The sequence below is a fragment of the Sinocyclocheilus anshuiensis genome, unplaced genomic scaffold (assembly GCF_001515605.1).
Source record: "Sinocyclocheilus anshuiensis isolate Anshui unplaced genomic scaffold, SAMN03320099.WGS_v1.1 scaffold624, whole genome shotgun sequence".
In the NCBI taxonomy this organism is placed as follows: domain Eukaryota; kingdom Metazoa; phylum Chordata; class Actinopteri; order Cypriniformes; family Cyprinidae; genus Sinocyclocheilus; species Sinocyclocheilus anshuiensis.
This window is the reverse complement of record NW_015554128.1, coordinates 164,933-175,558: the sequence shown is the minus strand read 5'-3', so window position 1 is coordinate 175,558 and position 10,626 is coordinate 164,933. Positions and strand designations below refer to the sequence as shown.

Sequence of the window (10,626 nt, the reverse complement as noted above, 5' to 3'; positions counted from 1 at the left end):
AAAAATATATATATATATATATATATGGGTCTGAGTGGGCCACACGTCACTTCACTTTAAAACTTTTTTCACTTTTTATTTTGTCATTTTTGTACTTTTTGGTTTACTGACCACTGATCTGCAAATACATATCAGAATATGTCATTTGTTCAGATATCAAACCTGAATTTGTCTGTTTTATTTATCCTTACAGTGCTAGCTATTGAGTTGTTAGCTGCCTGTCAGGGTATCGAGTTTCTACGCCCACTACGTACGACGACCCCATTGGAGAAAGTGTATGATCTTGTGCGTGCCACAGTAAAGTAGGTCAAACGATGATACACTAACTCTAAAACCTCCAATATATTGAACAATCAGGTTAATAATTGGCAAACCTTCTTTAATCTTTATCTTCATATTTATTTATTTAAATCTTTTCCCTAGGCCGTGGATTAAAGACAGATTCATGGCTCCAGACATTGAAGCTGTACACCGGCTACTCGTAGACCAGAAGGTAAGCTTCACTGTTTCTTAGTATTTGCATCACTATAACTATGAAAACAAACCCTGGACTCAAAAGTATTAACCTTTGCTGTGTCACTGTTTATGCTACGGACATGAATGGGTGCTACAAAACATGAGGGTACTACTTTTGTAAACAACCAGATTTAATATTTCTTACCTGGTGGATCATAAAGCAGATGAAAAAATCCAGAAATCCCCTAGAAACATCCCAGAACACCCTAGCAATTTTTCAAATTAACATTATCATTTTTTAAAGCATTTTGTTTCTAATATTTTTTTTTTTTTAATATGATTTTTAAAAAGCTTTGATTACTTAATTAGATTACCATGTACATTATAGTTTTTGTAAATATAGCTTATAAATCATGTACTTCAATTATGTTTTAAATGACAGTTTAAAAATGTAGTGTCACATGATGCTTGAGAAATCATTATAACATGCTGATTAGGTGCTTAAGCAACATTTCTTATTAGTATCAGTTTTGTTTTGAAAACAGTTGCTGCTTAATATTTTTGTGGAAACCTTGATGCTTTTTTTCCAGGATTCTTTGATGAATAGAAAGTTCAAAAGAACTGCATTTATTTTGAAATAACTTTTTGTAACATTATAAATGTATTTAATGTCACTTTGATCACTTTAATGCGTCCTTGCTGAATAAAAGTATTAATTTCTTTAAATAAAAATCGTAATGACCCCCAAACTTTTGTATATGTATGTTATATATAAATATATACATCTATATACAGCAGGGGTTCTCAACCCTGGTCCTGGAGGGCCACTGTCCTGCAGAGTTTTGCTCCAACCTTGATCAAACTCACCTGCCTGTAGCTTACTAATAATCCTGAACAGCTTAATTAGCTGGTTCAGGTGTGTTTGATTAGGGTTGGAGCTAACATTTGCAGGACAGTGGCCCTCGAGGACCAGGGTTGAGAAAGCCTGATATACAGTATATTTATTAAATGTATTAAAATGTATTATTCAAGACAATTTACACTAGTATTCTCACCCCATATTGTTTCTTGCCTGTTGCATTCAGGTGTGGAACATTGCTGGGCCATACATTGAGAAATACTGTATGGAATACATCCCAGAGTCCCGCCCCTCTTCCCCAACAGCCTTTGCGCTGGACCCGCCCCCATCACCACGGAAACGGGTCAGGCTGGAGTGACAGAGGATGGCATCCTGCTGATACTGTCCTCACATTCAATACATTATGATGAATTTATATAGAGCATTTAAAATGTGTGCACATTTCAGCATAGTTCTCACACTTTAATGCTTCTTTCCTTGAATGAAGTTCATTATAAGATGTGAAATATTCCACTTCTGCTGTAAGAGTTGGTTGTATTTTGCCATCTGTTGACCCTTATGCAATTTTTCCATTTCTGAGTGAAATGTCAATAAATGTCTTGTTATATCAGTTTTGTTTCTTTTCCACTTTCACACCCGTTGACAGCAGAATAGAGTCTGTTACTGTTTTCATTCAGATTTTGAAACGCCTATCAAACACTTCCACCAGTCCAGTCTTAAAGGAAGTGTCTTTGAACTCATGACACTGAGGGATTTTGACAGATGGAAGGATGTTGTTCTTTGTTCCTTGGCTCGCCACCATGTGAAATACAGTATATGTTTGACTTTCCACAGACACTGTTTTTGTGGATCGTGGTCAGTTTCCTTTTTGCATTTTTTACTCAACATATCCGTTTTAGTTTAAATTAGTGTTGCTATCAAGTCCATTGGTTCATATTTGGGATAAAATGTGTAAAATGTTGCTTCTGTAAAAATTCTTTTTACACTCATATTTCTTTGTTATGAGTGTTTTAAGAAGAGTTTTCAGTGAATACAAATTTACATTTATCATACAGTATGACTTCAGATGACTTGTAATATATAGTAGTGCATAAATGTCACATGGACCGCTTTTATAGTGCTTTTTTGTCCAATTTAGTAGTTTAGTAGTCATAATACATGGTAGACAGAAAGGAGCTTATTATTAGTGTTTAGCTGCGATCTAGTGATGAAAAGTGTAGTATGGGTCATACTGAGGGCCGCTCAGCAGGCGCAGGGATGTCAGGGGCAGCTGCTGCTGTGTGTACCAGATACTGAATGTCTGTAACAATACTGCCCAGCCTCCCTCTGTATGTCTGGCTCTATTTCTCTCTCTCTTTTCCTTGGAAAGGTGATTAACTGGACTCGCTGCAACAGCAACAACTTGTGACTGCATTAAAATCTCCCCTTATCTTTTACATTTTTGTCTGTAAGAGCATTTTCATTAAAAACCAAAAGGAAATACTTGAGACAAAGACTAAGAAGATTTACATCTAAAGGTAATGATTTCTCTTGATTAAATGGGACACTGCGTAAAACTTGTAGTTACACCCAGGATAGATTATTGCTGCATTTGCTCTATCTATCTATCTATCTATCTATCTATCTATCTATCTATCTGTCGTTTGTCCCTTTTTAACCCAGTGCTGGGTTATATTTAACCCAGCATTTTTAAGAGTGTATCTATCTATCTATCTGTATGTGTGTTTATTTCTATGTTTGTGTATATAGGCTATATGTACTGTATATAAATATATACACAAATATATACTGATCTATAAATACATAACACTATACACACACACACACACACATATATATATATATATATATATATATATACATACATACATACATATACATATAATTGCATTATGTGCTTTAAAATATTTATTTAATAATAATGTGAGTAATGTTTATTTTTAAACCATTATATGCATACCTACATAAATTATTCTAATTTAAACCATTATTTACACGTACGGTTATGCTAATCTACTAAACTATTCCTATCTATATTTATCAGACTTTCTGTTCCACCACTCTCCTGATGCTGTACATTGCAACTGTCTGAAAAAATATATGTTTCCCGCAAAATGTTGTTTACATGTCTGTAGTTATGGACTAAATATGATTCTGTGAGGACATTGGGAATACATTTGTCTAATGAATTGATACTGCTAATACAGTGTGTGTGGACTGTGTGGAGCAGAGACATGAGTCTAGAAGAAGACTCACGCTGGCTGGAATGGGTCACCAAGCAGTTTGAGAGCATTGCAGGAGACGACAAAGAAATCGACCTGGATGAGTTTAAAACAGCTCTGAAAGTAAAAGAGGTGAGGTTTCTGATCATGGAAACATTTATAATATTAATGTATTATCTTATTCTGAAAAGATCTCAATATGATCACCTTTTTTCTCCTGTTATTTGTTGTAGTCTTTTTTTGCGGAGAGGTTCTTTGCCTTGTTTGACTCTGATGGCAGCAGCTCCATCAGTCTGGATGAACTTCTCGAGGCTTTAGATCTTCTGATCCATGGCAGTGAGACAGACAAACTACGCTTCCTCTTCCAGGTCTATGATGTGGATGGTAAGGTGTACAGTACATCTTTTACTCTTTCATTTTAGAATTCAGTGGTAAATGGTATTACATTAAAATTATAACTAGAATAATTTAAAACAAGTGTAAGTAATTACTTAAAGAATTAAACAATATAATATGATTTAAAATGTTTAAATGTTTAAGATTCTGCATCAAGAAAATGAAATCTTTGTTACATATTTATATATTTTCTTTCTTTAAAAAAAAACAACAATGCATTAACATGTGACAGTACCTACAAAAAATATCCTGGAGAATAATCACGATTAATGTATTAACAGCTCTTGTTAATGAATAACCACATTTGTCATAATTTTAGCACAAGACAAAAAAAAATTTAAATAAATAAAAAATCAGTGAATCTCAGAATATTGACAATAGAGTTAGGCTACAGCTGAGTTTGAGAAGCGCTCCCATAATGCATTTTTGTCTTACAATGCATATTTTATTATTCTGAAATGCTTTAAGAAATTGATTGCCAAGTTAAATGCACAAAGTGATTTACGCAAGTAGAATATGTTCCTGGTCCACATACATTTTGACCATTTTATTTCTTATTTGGAAAGGAATAAAAAAACGGAAAACTTTATTGGGCTAAAAAATTGTGTGCAAACTGGTTTATGGCTTAATTTGGCGATATTGTATGTAAACACAATCATGCTAATAAAGTAGGACTTATAATTGAAAGTACTTAAGAGTGAAGAGAGAGAGATGTATTAATGTATAGGCCTATACCTTGCTGTTCCTGGCACAACATTCCACTTAACTTACACGGACCATAACCGTCCTATCATTAATATCAAAGACTATACAATACCAAATAATGTAGAATGCCTTAAAGGGACTTTGAAAGAATTGGCTGACTGTAATGCTGTGCCAAAAACAACGTTGATCCAGGAACATGTCATACTTGCGTTACACCCTACACTTTGTTAAACAATCAGCGGTAAACCATTAATTCAATTAGGCTATTGTGTTGACCTGTCATGTAGGCAGTGGGTCCATAGACCCAGATGAGTTACGTACAGTTCTGAAATCCTGTCTGCGTGAGAGTGCGATCTCACTTCCTGAGGAAAAGCTGGATGACCTGACGCTGGCGCTGTTCGAATCTGCAGATAAAGATAACAGCGGCACTATCACGTTTGAAGAGCTGAAGGCAGAGCTGGAGAACTTTCCTGAGGTTATGGAGAACCTTACCATCAGGTAAGACATGATTATGCAAAATCACAAGACTGATTTTCTGATCAAGAGCACAATTGCGAATATATTTTTATACTACAGTTCAGTGAGAAAGAAGTTAATAGCTACTGAGTAACCTTATATTTTGGATACAGTTTTGCCAGTTAATTTGTGTATTTTTCCTTTGGCAACGAAAATAGTATCAAATAAAGTCAACCATTGTGCACGTCTGAGCAACACAATAGCGGTGTCCAATTAATGAATGACTGAGTGTTTTGAATGACAGAATGATTCAATGACTCACTCATAAAAACATGTTTAGATCCTGAATGAATCAGTGGTTTTTTTTTTGCCATGGGCTGTGTCCGAAATCGCCCCCTATACCCTTAAATAGGGCACTATTTGAGGGAACAGCCATTTTTAGTGGTGTCCGAAACCATAGTGGACGTTCTCGAGTGCACTCATTCAATCCCACAATGCACTGCAAAAACGAGTGTACGACTGGTGCACGCTCAACGGCTAGAGAATGCCCATAATGCACCGTGAGTGTCACGCGCCGAATGAATTCCCGCATCTCGCCAGAAGATGGCACCCGCAGCTGAATAATCAATCCGTTAATTTTTACAAAGCGCTCATCCATGGCGTACAACATAATGTACAACACAGGTATAAATTCATTGTAAATTGATTATTAAATGTTTGATTAGGGTTTATACATAATTTCCGTGACAGAGTTCAAGATAAATCCTTTAATCTTACTACTGGAGCTGCTAGTTTGCTAGTTTCAAATGATTAATAAACAGCAAGCACAAACTATGCAAAAGCAGCATTCCTTCCGGTGCACTCAGTGTCCGAATTCACCACTCGTTTTCATTCACTCCTTCTAGTGAACTGAATTAGTGACCTAATGTAGGGAATAGTGAATGAGGGTATAGGGGGCGATTTCGGACACAGCCCATGTTTAGATCCTGAATGAATCAGTGTTTTTTAATCATTTGAGTGAATGAATCAATGACTCACTCATAAAGACAACTTGTTTTGTTTCGAAATGAATCTATGTTTTTGAACATATCGGTTGAATGAATGATTCAAAGACTCTCTCATTAAGACAGTCACCACCCTGGCATAGAGATGTATAGGTGCTACAGTCAATAACTTATTGATTTTTAATGATACATTTTGTTAAAGACAGACCTACTGTGAACTATTGTTATTAATCAATGGTATGTGCTTTTGTTGAAGCCCTCAGTCTGCATTATTTCAACTTACTGAATGTTTAACAGTGAAATTCCTGGTTAAAAAAATACATTACCCATGATTCTGCAAAGAAATCTCCACCAGTCCGAGAATCAAAACAAGCAAATTGCGCCAAAATATCTCTTTAGTGCCCATCCGCTCCCATAAAGCACTGCAAATAATGTGATATAGTCAGTCTATCTTTGCTCGCAAACTACTTAAACATCTGTATCTATAAACATATTTGCAATAAACAAAATATGTTGTTTCTATATGTATACACAATATCTTTAAATCAGTGATTTAATATTTGTCTGTCGTTTTTAATTCGCAGTGCCTTGTAGTTGGGACTGTAGTTATTTCCCTCATTAAAGCTGTTGCATAATACCTTTTTGTCCAATTTTCAAATATTGTTTTGGTTCGAATCAAAGTTTGCAATGTTATGATTCACGTCGAAGCTAGTAACTCTTTACCAAAACCAGAACTTACTGCTGTGCAATCAAACATAAATGCTCCAAAATGTACCAAATTTATTACCAAAAAAAAAATACTGCTTTCTCTGTTTTCACTCAGTGCCGCCAACTGGCTGAAACCTCCCGATCTGGAGCAGAAGAAATGCAAGACTCCTCGTTACCTGACACGGGCGTACTGGCACAACAACAGCCGCAAGCTGCTCTTCCTCTGCCTGTATGCCCTCCTGAATGTGCTCCTCTTCATCATCGCGATGCTGAAGAATGCGCATGGAGGCCCCTGGTTCATGGTGGCCAAGGGCTGCGGCCAATGTCTTAATCTCAACTGCACTTTGGTTATGGTGAGTTGAACTCATGGATTCATCTAATACTTCATTTTCCTGTAGTGACAAGGTTTTGTCTTGCAGGTGCTGATGTTGAGGCGCTGTCTGACGTGGCTACGTGCCACCTGGGTGCTGAGGGTCTTACCTTTGGACCAGAACATTCTACTGCATCAGATCGTGGGCTACGCCATCTTGATCTTCAGCATTGTACATACTGGTTCTCACGTCATAAACTTTGGTAACCTTTAATAAACTTGTTAAAAATGGTCTAATTAATTTAAAGGGATAGTATCAAAAACATTGGACTCCATTGACGTTCATTCTATGGACAAAAAAAGTAAACTTGAACTAATCATGAAGTAAACATGAATTTTGATTACCTGTAATAAAACTTCTGTCATTATTTACTTACTTAAACTGTAATGCCTGACATATGAAATAATAGGCCAAAAAAAAATCTTTTTTTTAATGGAATAATTTTTTATTAATAATAATAATAAATGAAAATATGGAGCTCATACTCAAGAAAGAAAAAGCACCTTAATTTTATTCAGAGGCCCAAAATTAAATATGCAAAAATGTGTAATTTGGTACAGTTGCTGATATTTATATTATTAAAATAAAAATGAAGATGAAATTCTGATAGTTTGTATTGTAAATCAATGAGGTCTTAATAACAGTATAACAGACTACTTACATAAAATGCATATACATATCAGTTGTCACTGTTTATCGCCCAAAATTATAATTAATGTCTTAATAAGATTATATTTAAATACTCTACTAGCCTGATGTATCATATTTAATACATCAAAAATTATGCATGGATAATTAAGTAAGCCTAAGTTGCTTCAGTCCAGTATTCATCCTGAAATAATAGATTGCATATATGATACTGTAGGCTTTATAGGGTTAAATTGAGTGTATAAAGTATATGACTTTGTAACATACTGTAATAAAAGCAACATATTAATAAAGAATATTTCTCAATATCCCTTTCTCTCTTTTCTTAGCCCGAATGTCTCAGACTGATGGTATGTATCAGCTGTGGGAGTATCTTTTCACCATCCGTCCTGGGATTGGCTGGATCAATGGCACCGCCTCCATCACGGGCGTCGTTCTGCAGGTTCTCATCTGCTTAATGGTGGTGTGTTCCAGCACATTCGTCAGACGCAGTGGTCATTTTGAGGTGATGGCTTGCTGATTGAATTTATGAGAAGCAAGAATGTGCACATGGTCGCTTCTGTGAATATCTGTTGATTTGGAAAATATGGAGCTGAAAAAGACGATTGTTTCAAGACCATTAAAAACAAGTTAGCAAAGAATCCTGTTTGCAAATTGCAGCACATTATTTCAGCCATGCGTACCAACAAACAAATACCATTCAAATATGTTTTGTCAAAGCATAATATGTTCAAGAAATGGGTTTGTTTTTGTGTAGGTGTTCTACTGGTCCCATCTTTCCTACATCTGGGTTTGGGCCCTGTTGATCGTACACTGTGCGAACTTTTGGAAATGGTTTGTGGTGCCAGGAGTGGTGTTCCTCATTGAGAAACTTGTTGGAATAGCAGTGTCCCGCATGGGTGGGCTGTACATAGTTGAAGTCAACTTATTGCCCTCAAAGGTAAAAATCTGAGCCAATGTACATATTTTGGTGTATTTAGTTTACTGGAACATTTAGTTAGTCATCCATGCTGAAAGCTTCACCTCTACTGCCTTTTATTTGTGTTTCGAAGGTAACACATTTGGTAATCAAGAGGCCTCCATTCTTTCACTTCAAACCGGGGGATTATGTGTATATAAACATTCCCGTTATCGCCAAGTACGAGTGGCATCCGTTTACCATCAGCAGCGCTCCTGAGCAGCAAAGTAAAACAACTATAAAGCATACAGTTATGTTATTCTTGCACACTTCAATTAGATTGCAGTGATTTGTTTATATTTTAGTTGTGTGTGTGTGTGTGTGCATTTAAATGCAATTAAAATGCATTGCAGAAATATCTTTTTTGTCAACGCTTTTGATTTATTTTTATTTTTTTGCAGTAAAACAATCTAAACATCTGTAAATAAAAAGAGTTAAATATATGAGTGTCACAGCAAAGGGTCTGAATACTTAGGACCATGTGATATTTCAGTTTTTCTTTTTTAATAAATCTGCAAAAAATTTCAACAATTCTGTGTTTTTCTGTCAATATGGGGTGCTGTGTGTACATTAATGAGGAAAAAAAATTAACTTAAATGATTTTAGCAAATGGCTGCAATATAACAAAGAGTGAAAAATTTAAGGGGGTCTGAATACTTTCCGTACCCACTGTATATATATATTTAGGGAACAAAATAAATTAATGCAAACAAAAGCAAATATGTTTAATAGACTTTTTTTCAATGAATCTGAGACTTGTTTTCAGACAGTCTGTCTTGACGTGTTTATTTTTCTTACCAAAACAAAAAAAAATTTCTAACAAAACAAAAGAAAAAAAATGTTGTTTTACACAAAAATTACACAACAAAGCAAATGTTTAAAACAATAAGATTTTTGTTTTTTTTAAACAAATCTGAGACTTGTTTTCAGACATTTCGTCTTGACTTAAGTTTATTTTTCTTGCAAAACATTTTTTTATAACAAAACAGAACAAGTATTTTACACAACAAAACAAATGTTTAACAAAATAAGATTTTTTAAGCAAATCTATGAATAAAATCTGTCTTAAAACAACAAAGCAAAAAAATTTGCACACAAAAAAGTAAATGTTTAAAACAATGACATTTGTTTTCAACAAATCTAAGATTTATTTTCAGACAGTCTCTTTCAAGTTTATTTTTCTTACCAAAACAAAACATTTGAAATAAATAAACTATGTAACTGTCTGCAGTGATGAAAGCTTTCCAAGCTGAATCTTATTCCCTCTAACAAACAGATATGCTGTGGCTCCATATTCGTTCTATGGGCCAGTGGACAACCCGTCTGTACGAGTATTTCAGACAGCCGGAGAGTCAAACCATTAGCAACAAGAGGCTCAGCACTAGCCTGAGAAACAGACGCCACGAGAGCAGAACGCAGGTCTTGGCTTTTCTACATCATCCACTGGCTGAGCGCTGCAATCTAAACACATAGTGACAGAAGTTCATTGCTGTGAGGTTTTATTGATGCAGTTCTTTATAGGCGGGGTCATTTTGTAAGCACATCATTGACAATACCAAGATTTAATGATTTTCTTTTATTATATCAATGGGCTTCTCTCCGGTATTTTTTGGAAAAAAAAAATATTGCCATTTAATCTTACGGAAAGACAAGTTTAAATTGCAAATTAAGAACTTCAAATTTCAAGTTTAATAAAATAGACATTTACACTTCTTCTCCATGTCAGTGTTATTTTAGTATCATTAAGGTACTATTATAGTTTTCACAAATATTTTGAATTAGTTTTTATTTTTATGTTTATAGTTTTAATTTTATTTTTATATATATATATATATATTTTTTT

At 34.8% G+C, this 10,626-nt stretch overlaps 2 protein-coding genes and 1 long non-coding RNA gene across 3 annotated transcripts in view; 2 read left to right on the top strand and 1 right to left on the bottom strand.

The window, feature by feature from the left end:
* Positions 1 to 1,003, bottom strand: part of LOC107670222 (uncharacterized) — a 21,686-nt gene extending 20,683 nt beyond the window's left edge. Inside the window, exon 1 of the long non-coding RNA XR_001632073.1 lies at positions 918 to 1,003. This is a non-coding gene — a long non-coding RNA (uncharacterized LOC107670222). The remainder of the gene's footprint in view (positions 1 to 917) is intronic.
* LOC107670217 (histidine ammonia-lyase-like) overlaps positions 1 to 2,128 on the top strand; it is an 8,518-nt gene extending 6,390 nt beyond the window's left edge. Inside the window, exons 18-20 of the mRNA XM_016462750.1 lie at positions 194 to 302; positions 424 to 493; positions 1,542 to 2,128. Coding sequence (XP_016318236.1) covers positions 194 to 302; positions 424 to 493; positions 1,542 to 1,673 — 311 coding nt within the window. The 3' untranslated portion in view covers positions 1,674 to 2,128. The remainder of the gene's footprint in view (positions 1 to 193; positions 303 to 423; positions 494 to 1,541) is intronic.
* A 1,421-nt stretch (positions 2,129 to 3,549) lies between these two features.
* The window catches only part of LOC107670200 (NADPH oxidase 5), a 9,427-nt gene continuing 2,350 nt past the window's right edge, over positions 3,550 to 10,626 (top strand). Inside the window, exons 1-9 of the mRNA XM_016462721.1 lie at positions 3,550 to 3,669; positions 3,771 to 3,921; positions 4,926 to 5,136; positions 6,922 to 7,159; positions 7,226 to 7,379; positions 8,155 to 8,330; positions 8,583 to 8,765; positions 8,878 to 9,010; positions 10,060 to 10,202. Coding sequence (XP_016318207.1) covers positions 3,550 to 3,669; positions 3,771 to 3,921; positions 4,926 to 5,136; positions 6,922 to 7,159; positions 7,226 to 7,379; positions 8,155 to 8,330; positions 8,583 to 8,765; positions 8,878 to 9,010; positions 10,060 to 10,202 — 1,509 coding nt within the window. The remainder of the gene's footprint in view (positions 3,670 to 3,770; positions 3,922 to 4,925; positions 5,137 to 6,921; positions 7,160 to 7,225; positions 7,380 to 8,154; positions 8,331 to 8,582; positions 8,766 to 8,877; positions 9,011 to 10,059; positions 10,203 to 10,626) is intronic.